This window comes from Leucoraja erinacea, unplaced genomic scaffold, assembly GCF_028641065.1.
Source record: "Leucoraja erinacea ecotype New England unplaced genomic scaffold, Leri_hhj_1 Leri_157S, whole genome shotgun sequence".
Lineage (NCBI taxonomy): Eukaryota > Metazoa > Chordata > Chondrichthyes > Rajiformes > Rajidae > Leucoraja > Leucoraja erinaceus.
The window spans coordinates 3946-27040 of NW_026575869.1; the positions used below are offsets into that span (position 1 = coordinate 3946).

The 23095-nt window shown below is 44.2% G+C and overlaps 1 protein-coding gene across 2 annotated transcripts in view; it reads right to left on the reverse strand.

The window, feature by feature from the left end:
- Positions 1–2289: 2289 nt before the first annotated feature.
- LOC129715985 (uncharacterized protein KIAA1755-like) overlaps positions 2290–23095 on the reverse strand; it is a 155579-nt gene continuing 134773 nt past the window's right edge. Inside the window, exons 3-5 of one of the 2 annotated variants that reach the window (XM_055665871.1) lie at positions 17705–19025; positions 8123–8338; positions 2290–2433 (exon numbers count right to left, since the gene is read on the reverse strand). In XM_055665871.1, the coding sequence (XP_055521846.1) occupies positions 2306–2433; positions 8123–8338; positions 17705–19025 (1665 nt within the window). In that variant the 3' untranslated portion in view covers positions 2290–2305. Of the gene's footprint in view, positions 2434–8122; positions 8342–17704; positions 19026–23095 lie in introns of both variants that reach the window. The other variant, XM_055665870.1, reaches the window with a different exon arrangement.

Genomic DNA, 23095 nt, shown 5'->3' on the forward strand with positions numbered 1-23095 from the left:
AATGACCCCAGGAATGAGTAGGTTTACCTATGATGAGCGTTTGTCGGCACTGGACCTGAGCTTGCTGGAGAATGAGGGGGGACCTCATTGAAACATGCAGAATAATGAAAGGATTGGATAGAATGGATGTGAAGAGGATGTTTCCACTAGTAGTAGAGGGCATATTCTCAGAATTAAAGGACATTCTTTTAAGAAGGAGATGGGAAGAAATTTATTTAGTCAGAGGGTGGTGAATCTGTGGAATTCTTTGCCACAGAAGGCTGTGGAGGCCAAGTCAGTGGATATTTTAAGGCAGAGATAGATAGATTCTTGATTAGTGTGGGTGTCAGAGGTTATGGGGAGAAGGCAAGAGAATGGGGTTAGGAGGGAGAGATAGATCAGCCATGATTGAATGGCGGAGTAGACTTGATGGGCTGAATGGCCCTAATTCTGCTCCTATTCCTTATGAAACATTGGGTTAATTAAAGGTTTTTGATTATGTTGTAAATCTTTTTAATATCATTCTAGTAGTTCTTAAATATCCATGAATATCAAATCTATACAGCCTAATGATAGCATCAGCTGGAGATTCCGCCCAGTTTTGCTACTGTCACACCCAGTCCCAACAGTGCAGTATTGTAGCTCTGTAGCACACTACTTGAGGGCTTACAGCTGTTTAAGACCTCCCGCGTGCCTGGTCACCATTATTGGGTCTCCAAGTCTGGCCCGGTTAAATACGGGCAGATCTGACCCAGCTTTGATTCAGCGAACATACTTTGATGCTTCCTACTTGTTAACAACTGTCCCCTCAATCATTTGCTGCCCAATACACTATTATATTACTTGCTTTCTCCCCCTTGATTTCCACGTAAGTGCTTTTTGTTTCATTTACTCCCTTTGTTTTCCAAGCTGAAAAAGGATTCAAAGTCACAGATGTTTCCAAGGTGGCCACTTAGGACAAAACTAATTAACGTCAATAGTTGACTGAGCCAGCACATCTGCACGTCGCATCTAAAGCACAACAGCACTGTTAGTGTGATTGTATTTTTAAGGAAATAAGCCAATGGAACTCCCTATCGCATTTTATCGTTTTTTGTAAACTCCGATAATGGAAGTTCTTCTCCGCTCTTCTTCATCTATATCGTCATTAATTCAAAAGCAAAGGAGAGAGGAAATTAACAATTTTTTTCCTCTACTCTATATATACCATATGTGCATTTTCATGCAACGAGAGATGCCACTGGAAATAAAAGATTAAGAAACGATTGCACTGTCAGAAAATTCCATCTGCTGAACACTTACGCTAAGCACGCCTTGGCCTACGTGATCTCCAGGTTGCCAAACAATTTTAACTCCCCTTCCCATTCCCACACTGACCTTTTTGTCCTGGGCCTCCTCCACTGCCCAATGCAAATAGGAGGAACAGCACCTCATATTTTGCTTGGGCAGCTTACAACCCAATGTTATGAACAATGATTTCTCTAATTTCAAATAACTCCTGCATTACTTTCCTCCCCTCCCTACCCTAGTCGTTCTACTAATCTGAGGAAAGACATTCTTGCCATAGAGGGAGTACAGAGAAGGTTCACCAGACTGATTCCTGGGATGTCAGGAATTTCATATGAAGAAAGACTGGATAGACTCGGCTTGTACTCGCTAGAATTTAGAAGATTGAGGGATCTTATAGAAACTTACAAAATTCTTAAGGGGTTGGACAGGCTAGATGCAGGAAGATTGTTCCCGATGTTGGAGAAGTCCAGAACAAGGGGTCACAGTTTAAGGATAAAGGGGAAATCTTTTAGGACTGAGACAAGAAAAAAAAATGTACACAGAGAGTGGTGAATCTCTGGAATTCTCTGCCACAGAAGGTAGTTGAGGCCAGGTCATTGGATATATTGAAGAGGGAGTTAGATGTGGCTCTTGTGGCTAAAGGGATCAGGGGATATGGAGAGAAGGCAGGTACAGGATACTGAGTTGGATGATCAGCCATGATCATATTGAATGGCGGTGTAGGCTCGGAGGGCCGAATGGCCTACTCCTGCACCTATTTTCTATGTTTCTACTTGTTCCACTGTTCACATCTTCATATCCGTGTCGTTAGCACATCTTCCTCAGCCGACAATTAGGTCATCTGTTGCCAGCCCTGTTTTGTGCTGGTCTATTCCATCTATTGTGCCTCTGTCAGGTTCATTCAAAACCCATGCTTCAGGAAAGGTAGTCTTCCTTTCTGAAATGGTCTAGCAAGCAACTGAGTTCGAGGCTAATTGAGGAGCCCTACTCATGATAAAAACAATCTGGGTGAAAAATAAAATCCCCCACAGTTTCCTTACCTGGGAATGGTGAAGTAATACCCCAGTAGATTGGTCAGTTCCATGCTGGGGTAACTTTGATTCAACCAGATTATGTTGTGTGTCCAGATCTGGATCACAGCTCGGCCAACTTTGTCTCTGTTCCCTGCAAGATGAATCACAAATAATAAGGCCAAGAGCTCATTCTTCACCATCTATTTTTCTTTCAAACAAAAAAAAACCTATTCCCATTTCTATTGGAAATGTGCATCACGTTGACCAGCGTAAGGATAAGTTAGAAAATGCTTGGCTATGCTCCGCAGAGTCAAGTCAAGTCAAGTCAAGTTTATTTGTCAAATACACATACGAGATGTGCAGTGAAATGAAAGTGGCAATGCTCGCGGACTTTTGTGCAAAAGACAAACAACAAAACAACCAAACAAATTATAAACACAATCATAACACACATATTCTTTTACATAATAAATAATGGAAGGAAAAATAATGGAAGGAAAAACGTTCTGTAGAGTTAGTCCCTGGTGAGATAGGCGTTTACAGTCCAAAGTTGGGCAGAGTGGGCAAAGGTAAATAAGTAAATGACGAGACATATCAGGGATTGTCAAGGAATGATCACTAAAGCTTGGTTCAGTTATGAAACAAGAGTCAAGGAAGAGAGGGAGAGGGAACTGAGGAGGAGTTTCTCAGGAATAGGATCAAGGCAATCAAAGACTCCCGCCATCAATAGTAGAGAGAAAAGAGAATAGGACATTGCTGCCTTACAATGTCAAAGACCCAGGTTCGATACTGACTATGGGCGCTGTCTCCACAGAGCTTATACTGTTTCCCTGGATGGATTTCCCCCGAATGCTCCGGTTTCCTCCCACACTCCAGAGACTTGTGGATTTGTAGGTTACTTGGCTTCTGTAAATTGTCCCTACTGTGTAGGATGCGAAACTGGGATGACATAGAAGTAGTGTACCGGTGATTGTTGGTCGGCACGGAATCTGGGAGCCAAGGGGCCTGTTTTCATGCTGTATCGCTAGACTACACCAAAGATGGGATTGCAAATGAGGTAATTGTGTGTCAAGCAGTCAGTGTTTATCACTGAGTTTTCACTGTGGCTGATGGATTTATTAACAGTTAGCTATTTTTGGGCCAGTGGAGAAATATCAAAACGAACACTTTACATCAGTGACTTCCTAACATTGGTCTGCTTGCTACAGATAAGTCTTGGATTGATAAATCATGTCTGGGAGCTTGATTTAACTTGTTTACTTATCTAAAGGAAGTGTAAAGTCACAAACCCATGTACACATGTACATATGGCCAAATAGTTTCCTAGCATTAGCTCATGTGGCAGCCAGGTGGTACTGAAATAATTCTTCACTAACTTCCACAGCTGCTATTTTGTTTTGTTTTTGAACAATCTTTAAAGAAGTTTCTAAATACTTTCAAAGCCCCCCCCCTTCCTTTCTTCTCACTGTGTTTGTAAAACCATTATCTTTGTATCCTACTTTATTTAATTTGCTTCAGATTCAGATTCAGATTCAGAAAACTTTATTGTCTGTCGTAACAGAAAACCTTCTTTGACGTGGCTCAACATACAGACAGGACAATGTACTGATAAGCAGTCATACTACACTGATTTCTGCGAGCACACACAGTGTGTATCGATCTTAAAAGCAAATATAAAGATTAAAAACTGTAAAAATAGACAAGATAAAAGTTGTGGATACATGTAAAGTGACAATGTGTCAGGGTTAATTTGTCCATTGTTTATTTTTTATTTAAGCTGTTTATGGCAATGGGTATGAATGAGTTTTTGTGGATGTTTTTCTTGGATAGGGGGACTTTATATCGGCGGCCTGATGGCAGAAGTTGGAAAGACTTGTGCAGGGGGTGGGTGGGATCCTGTGTAATGAGGTTGGCTTTCCTTTTAACTGCCTGGGTGTGTGTGTAGGCGGCGCGACTCTCGTCAGCAGCGGCCTCTGCAGCCCGTCCGCGTTTTTATTATTTTCTGTCTATGTTTTTTATGTAGTTTTTGTTATTTTTTTGTGGGGGTGTGTGTGTGTGGGGGGGGTGGGGTGGGGTGGGAGGGAGGGGGAAACTTTTAAATCTCTCCCTGCACGGGAGACCCGACCTTTTCTTGTCGGGTCTCCGTTATCGTTGGGGCTGCAACGAGGAGCGGCCTCCAACAGGAAGAGACCGGGGACTCTGGTGCTGATGACTCACCGTCACTGTCGCGGGGCTGGCCGAGTCCGGAGCGGGTGGAGCGGTGGAGGAGCGCTGCTGCTGCTGCTGCTGCGGCCCGACCTCCGGAGATTCGGAGGCTGCAACTGCGGGTCTGGTGGACGGCGGCACCGGGAGCCCGCGGGTCCCTGGAGGGAGACCGATTTTCAGGGCTCTCGCAACGGCGACTTCTCCCGCCCGAGTTGCGGGGTCGAAGAGGTCCTGGAGAGGGGCCTGACATCACCTCCCCACGCGGCTTGGAATGGCCACGGGACTCTGCGAGCGCACGCCGGGGGCTCCAACACCAAGACCCGGTGTGCGACCTCGAATCACCCGGCGTGGCTTTAATGGCCGCGGGACAATTGCCATCGCCAGCCGGGGGCTTTGACTTTGACTCTGACATCGGGGGGGGGGGGGGGGGGGAGGGCAGTGGAGAGATAAGTTTTTTTGGCCTTCCATCACAGCTATGTGATGGATGTTTATGTAAATTATGTTGTGGCCTGGGTCTATTTGTTTGTAATGTATGGCTGCAGAAACGGCATTTCGTTTGGACCTCAAGGGGTCCAAATGACAATTAAATTGTATCTTGTATCTAGTACTGATAATTGATTTTGAGTTTTGCCAGTTATTTTGCTTGCCTGATTGATGATCCGGGAAAGCTTTGATTTGTCTTTGACAGAGGTGAGGGTGAACCAGGATGTGATGTTAAAGGTGAGTACAGATTCTATAAGTGATTTATAGACAGCTGTTAAAATGTCCTGTCTGACATCAAAGCTCCTGAGTTTCCTCAGCAGTAACAGGCGTTGCTGTGCCTTCTTGTACACAGAGTCTGTGTGCTGGGAGAAGGACAGGCGGGTGTCAATCTCTGTGCCCAGGTATCTAAAGGCCTATACCTGCTCAACTGTCTGCCCATTCAGCCTCAGAGGTTCAAAAGAGGTCAAAAGAGTTTGGCAAAAGAAGAAAAAAATCTGAAAGGTAGAACTCAGCAGACAGTTCAGATTAATTTGTCTCATACTGACATCAGTAAGCAAAGGCATAAAGTGTTAGCTCAGGGTGGCACAGTGGCACAGCAGTAGAGTTGCTGCCTTACAGCACGAGAGACCCGGGTTTGATCCTGACCACAGGTGCTGTCTGTACGGAGTATGTACGTTCTCCCTGTGGCTGCTTGGATTTCTCCGGCTGCTCCAATTTCCTCCCACACTCCAAAGACATACATTGCTTGCAGAATAATTGGCTTCAGTAATTTGGTAATTTTAAAATGCCCCTCGTGTGTAGGATAGTATTACTGTGCGGTGATTGCTGGTCGGCGCAGAGTCGGTGGGCTGAAGGGCCTGTTTTTGCGCTGTCTCTCTAAACCAAAAAACTAAGCAAAGTTGTTGAATTCGGTCTTGAGTCCAGAAGATAGAAACATAGAAAATAGGTGTAGGAGGAGGCCATTCAGCCCTTTGAGCCAGCACCGCCATTCATTGTGATCATGGCTGATCGTCCCAAATCAATAACCCGTGCCTGCCTTCTCCCCATATCCCTTGACTCCACTAGCCCCTAGAGCTCTATCTAACTCTCTCTTAAATCCATCCTGTGATTTGGCCTCCACTGCCCTCTGTGGCAGGGAATTCCACACATTCACAACTCTCTGGGTGAAAACGTTTTTTCTCACCTCAATCTTAAATAGCCTCCACTTTATTCTAAGACTGTGGACCCTGGTTCCGGACTCGCCCAACATTGGGAACATATCGAACATAGCAAGAAAGTTAAGTGTTATTACTTGAGCTTACACTGAATTTCAATGAAAATGGTGGACATGGCACAGAGGCGCAGAGAGTAAAGCTGCTGTCGAACAGATCCAGCAGCTCAGGTTCAATCCTGACCTCGGGCTTTGTTGATGAAGGGTTACTTCTTGAGTTTCTGAGAGTGCACGGTTTGTATTTTGGTTTCCTCGCAAACCCTGAGACATGCAGGTTTGTAGTTGAATTGCCTCTCAGCTATAGGTGTCAGGGGTTATGGGGCAAAGGCAGGAGAACGGGATTGAGAGGGTAAGATAGATCAGCCATGTTTGAATGGCGGAGTAGACTTGATGGGCCGAATGGCCTAGTTCTGCTCCTAGAACTTATGAACATGGTAAAATTCTGGGGGTATTTTTGGAAATGTGGGAAGAATAAAATGGGATTAGGTGTAGAATAACTGTAACTAGGGACTTCATGGTTGGAACGGATTTGGAGGGCTGAAGGGCCTGTTTCAGTATTGTGAGAGTTTACCTGGAGCATTGCGTACAGTTTTGGGCTCCTAATCTGAGGAAAGACATTCTTGCCATAGAGGGAGTACTGAGAAGGTTCACCAGACTGATTCCTGGGATGTCAGGACTTTCATATGAAGAAAGACTGGATAGACTCGGCTTGTACTCGCTAGGATTTAGAAGATTGAGGGGGGTTCTTATAGAAACTTACAACATTCTTAAGGGGTTGGACAGGCTAGATGCAGGAAGATTGTTCCCGATGTTGGGGAAGTCCAGGACAAGGGGTCACAGCTTAAGGATAAGGGGGAAATCTTTTAGGACTGAGATGAGAAAAAACATTTTTCACACGGTGAATCTGTGGAATTCTCTGCCACAGAAGGTAGTTGAGGCCAGTTCATTGGCTATATTTATGAGGGAGTTAGATGTGGCCCTTGTGGCTAAAGGGATCAGGGGATATGGAGAGAAGGCAGGTACAGGATACTGAGTTGGATGGTCAGTCATGATCATATTGAATGGCGGTGCAGGCTCGAAGGGCCGAATGGCCTACTCCTGCACCTATTTTCTATGTTTCTATGTTTCTATGAGAGTCTATAACTCTTAACTGGGTGTAAAACCAATGGCCAAACTGGAAAACTATGGCTGCAATGGAAAATTTGTGGAATAAAGATCAGAGAAGAAGGACAGAAATGGCCAGACCTCATGGGCCAGTCTCTTTAACCCTGTGGAATCCAGATTAATATTTGGAGCTCATTTTCTGGACATATCCATTCAGTTCTGCAAGCTTGATCATGTGTTGCTATTAAATATCATCAAATCAGTAACAGCTAAACTTCATGAGTGCATGACCTCCAGTACTTGCATATTGATGTCATGAACATTATCAATGTCATTTTCCCCCATCTGCCACAAATGAGACCCAAGCAGCCACTCTCTCCATGAGCTAAAAGAGCAAGCAACTGCAGGACCTGCGCATCGGAAATGACAACAGAAAAACACTGGAAAGGTCTTTCTAAAGACCACTGTTCAATCTGAAAAATTGTAGAGAATAACAAGCAAAGAGCAGAGAGGACGGTTCACTAGTCCATTCTTTCAAATGAATGATAAGGACAAAGCAGCCTCCAATTGTCTTGATTGAATGTTGGAGTAGACTTGATGGCCTAATTCTACTCCTATTCCTTATGTCCTTAATTGCACGGCATCTGCTCAGATGGAAACAAAAGTGATTTTACTTTAATATATTTCTGAGTAGTGTATATTTACCCAGAGTGTACAATATTGCCCCCTTCGATGTTTCCTGCTCAGCCACGGCTGAGGATCCACCTGATAATTTGACTGAAACTCGTTTTCACCTGTAAATCACTGAAGCCATTTTCTGTCAGTCGAAGGCACCAACCTGGTAACTGAGCGATCCCCGAATGCAACAGGTCCAGGTTCACCTCTGCAGCCGTGGCAGGGAGGCTGCTGCAGACTTGGGCGTTGCGTTGGAACTGCACTGTGGTTTGAGGGCACGCTGGTGAGGGGGTGGTCTCTGTGGTCTCCAGCGTCTGGGTTAAATCCGAGTGGCAGCTGCCCCTCCTGTCTGTCCCAGCCACACCGCTCTGAGAGCAACCTGCTGAATGCAAATCGTACAAACATAGAAACATAGAAAAATAGGTGCAGGAGTAGGCCATTCAGACCTTCGAGCCAGCGCCGCCATCCAATATGATCATGGCTGATCAAGTAAAATCAGTACCCCGATCCAGCTTTCTCCCCAAATCCCTTGACTCCTTTAGCCATTTTTTTTCATACAAAATGCTTTTAGTCAGAACAAAACAAAAATACAACACGATCAAAGTACGCAATGTAGTAACACGATGAAAGAATGCCTATATTGGCATTTTACAAAGAAGTTATCAAATTAAAATATTAACATTTTTATCAATTATACATTCGACCTGTTGCGGTGACCAGCGGTCACGGAAGGCCTCAACCGTCCCCGTGGACACCGCGTGTTCCCTCTCAAGGGACAACTCCTTTAACCCTGGGAGTCAAATATAACTCTCTCTTGAAATGGGCTGAATGGGAGATGCCAGAGAGTAATGGTGGATGGTTGTTTGTCAGGTTGGAGGCCAGTGACGAGTGGGGTGCCACAGGGATCTGTGTTGGGTCCACTGTTGTTTGTCATGTACATCAATGATCTGGATGATGGTGTGGTAAATTGGATTAGTAGGTATGCAGATGATACTAAGATAGGTGGGGTTGCGGGTAATGAAGTAGATTTTCAAAGTCTACAGAGAGATTTATGCCAGTTGGAAGAGTGGGCTGAAAGATGGCAGATGGAGTTTAATGCTGATAAGTGTGAGGTGCTACATCTTGGCAGGACAAATCAAAATAGGACGTACATGGTAAATGGTAGGGAATTGAAGAATGTAGGTGAACAGAGGGATCTGGGAATAACTATGCACAGTTCCCTGAAAGTGGAATCTCATGTAGATAGGGTGGTAAAGAAAGCTTTTGGTGTGCTGGCCTTTATAAATCAGAGCATTGAGTATAGAAGTTGGGATGTAATGTTAAAATTGTACAAGGCATTGGTGAGGCCAATTCTGGAGTATGGTGTACAATTTTGGTCGCCTAATTATAGGAAGGATGTCAACAAAATAGAGAGAGTACAGAGGAGATTTACTAGAATGTTGCCTGGGTTTCAGCAACTAAGTTACAGAGAAAGGTTGAACAAGTTAGGGCTTTATTCTTTGGAGCACAGAAGGTTAAGGGGGGACTTGATAGAGGTTTTTAAAATGATGAGAGGGATAGACAGAGTTGACGTGGAAAAGCTTTTCCCACTGAGAGTAGGGAAGATTCAAACAAGGGGACATGACATGAGAATTAAGGGACTGAAGTTTAGGGGTAACATGAGGGGGAACTTCTTTACTCAGAGAGTGGTAGCTGTGTGGAATGAGCTTCCAGTGACGGTGGTGGAGGCAGGTTCGTTTTTATCATTTAAAAATAAATTGGATAGTTATATGGATGGGAAGGGAATGGAAGGTTATGGTCTGAGCGCAGGTATATGGGACTAGGGGAGATTATGTGTTCAGCACAAACTAGAAGGGTCGAGATGGCCTGTTTCCGTGCTGTAATTGTTATATGGTTATATGGTTATATGAAAACATCCAGTGAATTGACTCCACTGCCTTCTGTGGCAGAGAATTCCACAGAATCACAACTCTCTGGGTGAAAAGGTTTCTCCTCATCTCAGCCTCATCCTAAATGGCCTCCCCCTTATTCTTGAACTGTGACCCCTGGTTCTGGACTCGCCCAACATCACCCTCATTATGTAATCCTACAATGCCCTACAACACTCCAACAAGAACTGACTCACAAACTGCACTGAATTAAATCACGGGCTATATGCAGAATGATTCTTCGCTACATTTTACGAGATGACAAAATTATAAAATTTGTCCTCTGATAAATAAGTCACCGGGCAAAGTGCCCAAGATGTTAAAGTTCTCATTTCTCTACATGAGATCTTTATTTCCCCTGCCCACCCACACAATCCTTAGCAACAACACATATTTGGAAAGTATGTTTGAAGGCATTGTGAGATTAGAACATACTTTGTAAGATTGACTTAACATAAACTTTCTGGCTTTCTTCATCCCTCCCCCTTCCCAGTTTTCCGACTAGTCTTCCTGTCTCCGACGGCATTTTATCTCTGTTTGCTTTGTTGCTACCTTCTCCCAGCTAACAGTGATCTAGTCTACATTTTCCTTGATCTGATTCCCTTTGTCCCATTTTCACACCTTACACTTCCTTATCTATGTATCTCCGTCTTCTCTGACATCAGTCTGAAACATCACCCATTCCTTCTCCCCAGAAATGCTGCCTGTCCCGCTGAGTAACTCCATCATTTTTTGTCTATCTTTAGTTTAAACCAGCATCTGCAGTTTCTTCCTACACATACATTTTCTGGCAAGTACATTGAACAATTATTGGGGCTTTTAAGAAAAAGAACAGACTGCTGGTGGAGCTCATAAAGTCAGACAGCATCTGTGGAGGGATACAGACTAACGATCCCTCCACAGAAACAGAGAAACATAGAAAATAGGTGCAGGAGTAGGCCATTCGGCCCTTCGAGCCTGCACCGCCATTCAATATGATCATGGCTGATCATCCAACTCAGTATCCTGTACCTGCCTTCTCTCCATACCTCCTGATCCCTTTAGCCACAAGGGCCACATCTAACTCCCTTTTAAATATAGCCAATGAACTGGCCTCAACTACCTCCTGTGGCAGAGAATTCCACAGATTCACCACTCTCTGTGTGAAAAATGTTTTCCTCACCTCGGTCCTAAAGGAATTCCCCCTTCAATGGGTCAGTGTAGCCATTGAATTCCTCCAGCAGATTCTCCCTCTCCCTATCACTAATGCTGAATTGCAAAATATGCTCGTAAGAATCTTGTTATTATTGTTATGTTAAATTCTGCCTGGAGCTAGAACCAGTTGAAATCTGTACCATACAGGGCAGTCTCAGTTCTGGTCCATGTGCGTAATTAGGATCATTTTAAAGTGGATGCACATCCACTTTGGGCAGCCACTGTGGCGCAGTAGTAGAGTTGCTGCTTTACAGCGCTTGCAGCACCGGAGACCCGGGTTCGATCCCGACTACGGGTACTGTCTGTACGGAACTTGAACGTTCTCCCCGTGACTGCGTGAGTTTGCTCCGAGATCTCCTGTTTCCTCCCACACTCCAAAGACGTACAGGTATGTAAGTTAATTGGCTTGGTGTATGTGTAAATTGTCCCTAGTGTGTGTAGGATAATGTTAATGTGCTGGGATCGCTGGTTGGTGCGGACTCGATGAACCGAAGGGCCTGTTTCCGCACTGTATCTCTAAAATAAACATCACAATTTGCTATTCCCCGAACCAAATTTTTACAATCATAAATTCAAATATCAGTCAGATACAATTTCCTTACCACTCAAGTTGATCACTAAACTGTAACCCCTTCAGGTTGTGAATATCTATTCACCTAATAATTTCTTGGTCATGTCTACACTGTTAACCTATTGTTATTTTAATGAGATACAATTCCACAAACTGATTCATTCTATCCATTATTGGATATGCCAAGAATATGACCACAAAAATTAATCTCACCATTAGTTAGTATTCATAAGTTCACACATTCATAAATTCTAGGTGCAGAATTAGGTCATTTGGCCCATCTACATGGCCCAGAGCCTTGAATAGGGCTCTGGTGAAACCACATCTGGAGTATTGTGTACAGTTTTGGTCTCCTAATTTCCTTGTGATTGAAGCAGTGCAGCGTAGGTTCACGAGATTGATCCCTGGGATGGCGGGACGTTCATATGAGGAAAGATTGAAAAGACTAGGCTTGTATTCACTGGAGTTTAGAAGGATGAGGGGATATCTTATAGAAACATATAAAATTATAAAAGGACTGGACAAGCTAGAAGCAGGAAAAGTGTTCCCAATGTTGGGCGAGTCCAGAACCAGGGGCCACAGTCTTAGAATAAAGGGGAGGTCATTTAAGACTGAGGTGAGAAAAAACGTTTTCACCCAGAGAGTTGTGAATTTATGGAATTCCCTGCCACAGAGGGCAGTGGAGGCCAAGTCACTGGATGGATTTAAGAGAGAGTTAGATAGAGCTCTAGGGGCTAGTGGAGTCAAGGGATATGGGGAGAAGGCAGGCACGGGCTATTGATAAGGGACGATTAGCCATGATCACAATGAATGGCGGTGCTGGCTCGAAGGGCCGAATGACCTCCTCCTGCACCTATTGTCTATGTTTCTATGTTTCTAAGTCTAGTGTGCCATTCAATCGTGGCTGATCTACCTTTCCCTGTCAACCCCATTCTTCTGCTTTCTCCTCATTACCACGAACACCCTTACATGGCATTCATGGTAAATTCTGGCACAAAAATAGTTTAGAAATGATGATAAAACATAATTTCAGGAAGGGAAGCTGGCCTATATGTTGTACAGCAACTATTCATAGTAACGTCACATGTAGGAATCTTAGCTAAAGCCTGAGCTAACAAAGCAAATGGTTGGATCCTCCATAAATGCCATAGTGTGTGCTCAGGACACCTTAATACACTTCATAGTCAAATATTTGTTTCTAGATTGGAGTCTTAGTCTGCACTTATCGGAAAACATTACTGCCCCACAACAATGGGAAAAGTGCTAGTTCTGCTTTTCAGGTGGAGGTATCTGAAATATGAACATTGTCCGGGCATGCCATAAGATATCGTGTGTTCATTAGAAGCTGGTGGGGCCTTAATTTGATGGGTTTCTTTTAAGAGATGCAGCACCTCTGACAGCACTGGACATTTTTATCATTGTACAATAAATCTCTGATAATCCAACGTGCTCAGGATTTTGGTGCTGCCGGACAGGTAGATTTTCCAGACATTTGGATGGTATTTCTAATTATAAAACCCTGGCTCACTTTTAAATCACTTTCTTTAAAGCTGTTAGACAGTTTTGCCATATATAATGCAGCCAACTGAGCAAGATTAAAGGAAGATTAACACAAAATTCCTGCTATTGAGGGGGTGCAGCGTAGGTTTACAAGGTTAATTCCCGGGATGGCAGGACTGTCATACGCTGAGAGAATGGAGCAGCTGGGCTTGTACACTCTGGAGTTTAGTATGAGAGGGAATCTCATTGAAACATATAAGATTGTTAAGGGCTTGGACACGCTAAGGGCAGGAAACATGTTCCCGATGGGACCTCATAACATCTCATATTCCGCCTGGGTTGCTTGCGTCCGGATGGCATGAACGTTGAATTCTCCCAGTTTTGCTAGCCCTTGCTGTCTCCTCCCCTTCCTTCCCGCCCTACCCCCGCCCTCGGACTCCTCCTCCTCCCTTTTTCCTTCCTTCTCCCCCCCACCCCCCCATCAGTCTGAAGAAGGGTTTCGGCCCCGAAACGTCACCTATTTCCTTCGCTCCATAGATGCTGCTGCACCCGCTGAGTTTCTCCAGCACTTTTGTGTACCTACGAACTTCCAGCATCTGCAGTTCCTGCTTGAACAACATGTTCCCGATGTTGGGCGAGTCCAGAACCAGGGACCGCAGTTTAAGAATAAGGAGTAAGCCATTTAGAAAGGAGACGAGGAAAAACTTTTTCTCACAGAGAGTGGTGAGTCTGTGGAATTCTCTGCCTCAGAGGGCGGTGGAGGCAAGTTCTCTGGATCATTTCAAGAGAGAGCTAGATAGGGCTCTTAAAAATAGCAGAGTCAGGGGATATGGGGAGAAGGCAAGAACGGGGTACTGATTGGGGATAATCAGCCATGATCACATTGAATGGCGGTGCTGGCTCGAAGGGTCAAATGGCCTACTCCTGTACATATTGTCTATTGTCTATTGTCTATTGTCTAAAATGTTGGAGTAACTAAGGGGGAGGGGGGCCAGGCATCATCTCTGGAGAAAAGTAATAGGTGACGTTTCGGGTCGAGACCCTTCCTCAGACTGATGTTGCATCATGTTATCTATGCATCCCTAATTGCACCCCTGTACCGGTCCCCGACCCGGGCTTCTATACAGTGATCCGGGAAGCATCAAATAATCCGGGAAGCATCCCAGTCCACAGTTTTGTTCTACCTGGTGGTGCAAATATGGATGGTGCAAATATGGATGCATTGGGAACATAATGAAACATCACCCTTCCACCCCCTCCTCCAACCCTGACACCCTAACTATTATTCCAAAATGTTTGTTCCAAGCAGTTTGGGATCTGCATTATCTGGACCATTATGCACCTATACCGAGACAATAATGTCCAGGATACTGTCTGAGTTACACTATGCTACATATCCACAATCTCCTGCCTCAAGCTCTCTCTGTGCCACAGCCGAGCGTAATGCAGGATTCATAAACATTCACAAAGTTACCAGCGTGCTGGAATCCACCGGCAAATTTGGGATGGCACATTGGGTTGCAAATGCATCAAAGTCTTTTAATGGGGGAAATGTTTTGTCACCAAACTGCCGCGATTAATGCGCAACATTTGAACCTATATAGCATTTTTTTTGTAAAATAACAATATCACTAAATACAAAAAACACTTCCCGTTGCTAAAATTAACACACAGGAAGAAACTGTCTTCGATGTTACTCTTCCAGACTTGGAGTTGTGTTGCTTCGCCAATGGCTATTGTTTAACACGGATTAATGCTGTTTCTTCGTATCAAGAGATTTCACTCAGTCTTCACAGATTAAGATGCCTGATCCAATTTTACACATCAGGCATTTAGCCACAAATCCTCAGAGCCTTCCAGCAGTTTTGAGATTGTTTTTGCATGAATGGCAATATTTAAAATGTATACTGATGGATGAAGCCTTTAAACTTTTTAAGGAATAAAAGATGATATGTTTCACTCCAGTTAGGTTGTTTTTGAGATAGCATGCTTTTCTCTCTTTTTCAAAAGATTCCTCTGTTGAAATTTGTCGGCTCTTCTTTGGATCAAGACAGATAATTTCAAATAGACACCCAGGCGAACACAAGTATAGTGGTTGAACTCATTTAATGTGGAGGCCTCGAGGCCTATCAGTATTCATCACTCTACGAGAGAACTTTGTTTGTTCAGGGGAAACTACCCAGATCACAATCTGTCTGATGTAAATTTATGGGAAAGACATATTGCCTTAAGATCTATTATTAAATGTTGCTGTTTGAATGAAGCCTCCCAAACTCGTACCCATTTTCCATGGAACACTCTGTACATATCCCTCTAATCTGATTTTATTCCTTTGCCAAAGCAATAAAATGCCTCCAATCAAAGTCATTATTGTGACAAAAAGTGATCTAAGATATCTCGTTATTCTCAGCCCGCCTGCAGTCTTTCACATAGTTGGCTGCACTATCCTCAGGCAAAAAGCTTGTCCTTTGGCTTGTCAAATCCAATCGTCACTCACTTAGCAGTGCTTAAGGCGCCTATCCCACTCGGGTGTCATTTGCGCGTCATTTACGTGACATAAACTACGCGTCACGAAGCGCGACGCGCAGGTGATGCTCGCATGGCGTGTATTACGTGCGCATGGCACGTGGTGAGGCGTGGTGGCGTAGGCAGTGATGTGCGGTCGCGTGTGGCGCCCCAGGATTTTAGGATTCACAAAATCTTCGCGCGCCACCTACCTGACCCTCAAATGACGCCAAGTGGGACAGACCCTTAAGTTGCTGAGGCAAAAAGATCACGGATCCTAGTCCATTCTACAACCCTGAAGACTAAGCCACAATTAGGTCACAAAGTCAAGGGATAGGAGTAGAATTAGGCCATTTGGCCCATCAAGCCGACACCACCATTCAATCATGGCTGATCTATTCTCTCCCTCCTAACCCCATTCTCCTGCCTTCTCTCCATAACCCCTGACACCCGTACTAATCAAAAAATTAATCTATCTCCGCCTTTAAAATATCCACTGACTTGGCCTCCTCAGCCTTCTGTGGCAAAGAATCCCACAAATTCATGAGGGGAATAGGTCAGGTAGATGCACCGAGTCGCTTGCCCAGAGTAGGTGAATCGAGGACCAGAGGACATAGGTTTAAGGTGAAGGGGAATATATTTAATAGGATTTTGAGGGGTAGCTTTTTCACACAAAGTGTGGTGAGTGCATGGAACAACCTGCCAGAGGCAGTGGTTGAGGCAGGGACTATCCCAACATTAAAGAAACTGTTAGACAGGATTATGGACAAAGCGCAGGCAGGTGGGACTAGTGTAGCTGGGACATGTTGGCCGGTATGGGCAAGTTGGGCTGAAGGACCTGTTTCCACACTGTATCACTCAATGACTACGACTGTATGATTCTCATGAAGCAATATAGGCAACATTGATGAAGCTGTAATATTTAAGGTCGGAGTTAACCAAAGTTCTTAAGAAGGAACTGCAGATGCTGGGAAATCGACGGTAGACAAAAGTGCTGGAGAAACTCAGCGGGTGCAGCAGCATCTATGGAGCGAAGGAAACAGGCAACGTTTCGGGCCGAAACCCTTCTTCATAGAAACATAGAAACATAGAAAATAGGTGCAGGAGTAGGGCATTCAGCCCTTCGAGCCTGCACCGCCATTCAATATGATCATGGCTGATCATCCAACTCAGTATCCCGTACCTGCCTTCTCTCCATACCCTCTGATCCCTTTAGCCACAAGGGCCACATCTAACTCCCTCTTAAATATAGCCTATGAACTGGCCTCAACTACCTTCTGTGGCAGAGAATTCCACAGATTCACCACTCTCTGTGTAAAAAATGATTTTCCTCATCTCGGTCCTAAAAGATTTCCCATCTTATCCTTAAACTGTGACCCCTTGCCCTGGACTTCCCCAACATCGGGAACAATCTTCCTGCCTCTAGCCTGTCCAACCCCTTAAGAATTTTTTTCAGACTGATGGAGAGAACCAAAGTTCCGCCTGTTCTCTCAAAGGAATGTGAAAGATTTTGAAAGATTGCAATATTTTGAAGTTTGAAGTTCTGAAGTAGTTTTTCCAAATTATCAATATTTATCCATCAACTATTAACTATAAACAGATCATCAGCTCATTGTCGCACTAACAATTGCAGGATTTCAACTCGCACAAGTAGGTCCTAAGTACAGTAGCATTTTGACACATTCAGACATATTCATAACTTCATTAGTCATAGGAACAGAATTAGGCCATTCGGCCCATCGCCTCTACTTTGCCATTCAGTCATGGCTAATCTATCTTTCCCTCCCAACTTCATTGTCCTGCCTTCTCCCCCTAATCTTTGACACCCTTACTAATCAATAACCTGCAATCTCCACTTTAAAAATACTCAATGACTGGTCACCTCAGTCATCTGCGGCAATGAATTCCACAGATTCACCGGCTTCACACTAAAGAAATGTAGGATCTCATTTGGAAAATGACTTCTCTTTCCTTGTTGCACTATTAAGATTTAATGTTGATTTAAATTAGCGGAAGTCAAATAGCTGATCTGAATTTCTATCCTTACCTGGAGTCTTGGGGGTGCTTCCACCATCGGTAAGATACGAGTCAGGAGACAACTTATCCATTTCTACCGCATGGCCATTTGATACCTTTTTTCTTGAGGAATCACCGGAAGAGAATCGCGTCTTTAAAGCTTTATCCTGAAAGCTCTTATATGCCATGTCCAAAGACTTGGATCTTCTGCGACATATTCGAGTGGAGGATTGATCTTGCAATGTGACAGGCCCAACTGGGTCTTGGCAGATCTGGGTGCATTTATCCCCTTCGGTCACTACTTTACTTTCCGAGCCGCTGACATGTGGATCCTGCTTTTGGTTCATCTTTTCACTGTGTCTCTTGGTAAATATCCTTAAGTTTCCATTAGTGATCACCTCAGTTTTATGCTCCAACACCTCCTCAGCTATCGACCCCTCGGAGTTGAAGCCCAGTGGCATCGGATTCTGTAAAGCCTCCATGTACGACTTCCTAAACAAGCGTCTTGTTTCGAGGTACATTGAGTCTCGCCGCTGCTTCCTCTTTTGACAAGGGCTACTCAAGTCTGTGGCAAAGGTTAAAACTTTCGTAGTAACCCTGGCCTCAGGGCTGGGAACCACCAACACTTCATTGTTAACTGTCGGGGCCTCATCAGGAAGTGGAGTGGGTTGAGCTAAACTCAGTAAAGGGATTATGTCAGTGCTGTCAAAACTTGGGCAAAACAATGAGTTGTCTCCTTCCTTCAACCCCTTGGCAGCTTCCTGTTTGATGCAAGTTCCAAAAGGTTGCATGTTCTCGGACAGCTGGATCCCACACTCCATGTTACCCTCCGAAATTGCTGTTTTTTCCATTGGAACCACTGCTTCAGTGGGACTGCAGTGATCCGGCAGGTTGCTGCTTTTTGTCATTTGCGGCATCTTCTCCGTGGCGGCCGCGATCTGGTCGCGGCGGTTTGTGCCGGAATGTGAGTTAGCCGGCTCGGTTTTGGGCCTGTTGACAAACACAGGGTTAATGACGTTCTCCCAGCGCACGCGGAGGACAAGCGTGCCGCTCGTTAAAAGGCAGCTGTGCAGGGAAAACTCACGCTCACGGCTCACATTCTCCAGAAACTCCGCGGTGAAGAGCTTTGCATAGACATCCTCGGGAACAAGGACCTCTTCCACTGACTGCCCATTTGCGGAAAGGCATTTCAGCACCAGTTTCGCGGATTGGTTCCCCTGTGGTGCAACCTGAATGTAAAAGTCTCCAGCCTTGAGAGGGACCTTATGGAGAGATGTTAACTGCACCACCACCTTTTCATGGACACACAACGGCCAGCCTTCATGACGGAAGATGACGCCCGCATACCTGGCCTACAAACAAAAGGAAATCAATGTTAACGGACATAAAGCCAAATACTTTCGATTTGTTCATAAGCTCATAAATTCAAAAGTGCTAGGAGCAAAATAAGGTTATTCATAGAAACATAGAAAATAGTTGCAGAAGTAGGCCATTCAGCCCGAGCCAGCACTGCCATTCAATATGATCATGGCTGATCATCTAAAATAAGTACCCCATTCTGGCTTTTTCCCCATATCCCTTGATTCCCTAAGCCCTAAGAGCTAAATCTTACTCTCGCTTGAACACATCCAGTGAATTGGCCTCCACTGCCCTCTGTGGCAGAGAATTCCACAGATTCACAACTCTCTGGGTGAAAAGGTTTTTCCTCATCTCAGTCCTAAATGGCCTACCCCTTATTCTTAAATTAGGCCCCTGCTTCTGGACTCCCCGAACATCGGGGACTTTTTTCCTGCATCTACCCTGTCCAATCCTCTAAAAATGTTATATGTTTTTGTAAGAATCCCTCTCATCCTTCTAAATTCCAGAGAATACAAGCCTTGTCGACCCATTCTTTCATCATATGTCAGTCCCACCATCCCGGGAATTAACCTGGTGAACCTATGCTGCACTCCCTCAATAACAATAATGTCCTTCCTCTAATTAGGAGACCAAAATTGCACTCAATACTCCACGTGCATCTCACCAGGGCCCTGTCCTAAACTCAAATCCTCTCGCAACGAAGGTCAACATGCCAGTGGCTTTCTTCATGCCTGCAGTACCTGCATGCTTACTTTATTCGTCCCATCAAGTCTACTCCACCATTCAATCATGGTTGAGCTACCTTTCGCTCTTAACCCCATTCTCTTGCCTTCTCCCCATAATCCCTGACACCTGTACTAATCAAGAATCTATCTATCTCTGCCTTAAAAATATCAACTGACTTGGCCTCCACAGCCTTCTATAGAAAGGAATTCCTCATATTCACCACTCTCTAACGAATTAAATTCCTCCTCATCTCCTTCCTAAAGCAACTTCCTTTAATTCTGAGGTTATGACCTCTGGTCTTAGACTCCCCCACTCGTGGAAACATCCACTCTAAATCCAGTCTATCCATGCCTTTCACGTTTTATATCCCAGAAAATGTTCCTTCACCTCTTATTTACCCAGTGCAGTAGAATTATCACTTCAACAGAATGAAGGAACTGAAAAGTGATTACTTAAGGTCATAAGGTCATAAGCGATAGGAATAGAATTAGGCCATTCGGCCCATCAAGTCTACTCCGCCATTCAATCATGGCTGATCCATCTCTCCCTCCTAACCCCATTCTCCTGCCTTCTCCCCATAACCTCTGACACTTGTAATAATCAAGGACAGATCTATCTCTGCCTTAAAAATATCCACTGACTTGGCCTTTACAGCCTTATGTGGCAAAGAATTCCACAGATTCACTACCCTTTGACTAAAGAAATGTCTCCTTCCTAAAAGAATGCCCTTAAATTCCAAGACTATGACCCAGGATCTCCCACTAGTGGAAACATCCTCTCCACATCCACTCTATCCAAGCCTTTCACTATTCTGCATGCTTCAATGAGATCCCCCCTCATTCTTCAAAACTCCAGCGAGCAAAGGCCCAGTGCTGACAAACGTTCATCATAGGTTGAGCTACTTATTCCTAGGATCATTCTTGTAAACCTCCTCTGGACTCTCTCCAGAGCCAGCACATCCTTCCTCAGATATGGTGCCCAAAATGAAAGTCCCAGATGATTGATGAGTGAACTATCCAATCATTTCCATTCTGATCAAGATTTCAGGTATTCATCCTTAATGTCGAATAGCTTTGATGTGAATAGTCTAAGTGAGCATTGGGACTGTGACAAATTTAATGCAATAATTCCTACATTACAATTCTGACAAACATCACAAGTAGTAAAGTGATTTGTAATATCCTAAAGTCATGAAAACATAACTCTTTTCTTAACGATAGCAGATGAATGATTTGGAACTGGAATAGACATGAACTCGAACATAAGATAAATAATTATATGTAAGACATTTCAACTGCACTTGAGATTGGTTTGTGGCACAGAAACATGTTGAATGCAGATTGTTCTTATAACTAACACTAACTAGGCTGGATTCCCAAGAATCAAGAACCATTAGGAGAGGTGCAACAAGGAACTGCAGATGCTGTTTTACACTGAAGATAGACACAAAATGCTGGAGTAACTCAGCGGGTCAGGCAGCATCTCTGGAGAAAAGGAATCGGTGATGTTTCGGCTCGGGACGGGTGAGGCGGGATCAAATTGGGCGCTCCGACCCGACAGTCCCCTCGACCCAAGTACTAGCAGTCAAATACGGGATAAGAGCGGTCCCGTATGGGACAAAGCAATTTAGCCCAATATACGGGATGTCTCGGCTTATTAGGGGACAGTTGGCAACCTTACCTCCAGCAGCCTACCTGAAAACTAAAACTTCAACTATCCATTCCCTCCTAAGATGCCGACTGACCCACTTTATGTTTTTTTTTAATTATTGTCTATCCTTCCTTAACTTTAGTCTACAAAAGTTGCTTATTAATCTTGAAAAAGTGTCTATCTAAAATATCATGGTGTCCTGAGCAAATGGCAAATATTCGTAGGGGAATACAATAAACCGCAAACCGAAGGAAAGTCTATTTATTCGATGACTTCAGGATGCTTCAAATAACCTTGTGATCATGAAGTGCTTCTTAAGGTCCAATCATTGATGTGATGTAGGAAAGAAAATAGCCAAATTACCTACGTCAAGAAGCGAGGAAGAGAAATGCGTTAGATAGACACAAAAGCTGGAGTAACTCAGCGGGATAGGCAGCATCTCTGGAGAGAAGGAATGGATGATGGTAAAGAAAGCTTTTGGTGTGCTGGCCTTTATAAATCAGAGCATTGAGTATTGAAGTTGGGATGTAATGTTCAAATTGTACAAGGCATTGGTGAGGCCAATTCTGGAGTATGGGGTACAATTTTGGTCGCCTAATTATAGGAAGGATGTCAACAACATAGAGAGAGTACAGAGGAGATTTACTAAGATGTTGCCTGGGTTTCAGCAACTAAGTTACAGAGAAAGGTTGAACAAGTTAGGGCTTTATTCTTTGGAGCGCAGAAGGTTAAGGGGGGACTTGATAGAGGTCTTTAAAATGATGAGAGGGATAGACAGAGTTGACGTGGATAAGGTTTTCCCACTGAGAGGAGGGAAGATGCAAACAAGGGGACATGACTTGAGAATTAAGGGACAGAAGTTTAGGGGTAACATGAGGGGGAAATTCTTTAATCAGAGAGTGGTAGCTGTGTGGAATGAGCTTCCAGTGGAAGTGGTGGAGGCAGGTTCGTTGGTATCATTTAAAAATAAATTGGATAATTATATGGACGAGAAAGGAATGGAGGGTTATGGTCTGAGCGCAGGTATATGGGACTAGGGGAGAATACGTGTTCGGCACGGACTAGAAGGGTCGAGATGGCCTGTTTCCGTGCTGTAATTGTTATATGGTTATATGGTTATATGACGTTTCGGGTCGAGACCGTTCTTCAGACTGGTTAGGGATAAGGGAAATGAGAGATATGCGTTGAGCTATGTGAAAAAAAATGCATTGCTTTCTTTTTAATGATGTTGTATAAAGATTAATTTTCCAGTTCTGGGGGCATTGCCAATTGACCCCTTTGACTGAGGGGGGATGAAGGAAGTTTGGTTTAACATGTCAACAGAAAGATGGAGAATAACAATCATTGCATGCAAACTCACTGCACTCTAGCTATGTGTGTTATTCTCCAGGCCCCAGCTGGGTCATTGCAGTTAGCAGAATAGTTAGTCTTTATTTCCACAGGGAAGGAGAAAAAAGGAGAGGGGTCACCTACATCTGACACCATGCATTTTCTCTCGGCTATCGCCAAGGCAGCAAGGGAATATTCCACTTTGTGAAGTGACCAGCAAACCATAAGGGCACAAAGTGGCTTGAAATGTCACCGAGCTAACATGAGAAAACAAAGGCAGGATTCTCAAATGGCTTTTGTGTTTGTGAAATGTGTTGGGGAAAAATACAACAATGCGGGGGAGGGGGATAGTGTTTAC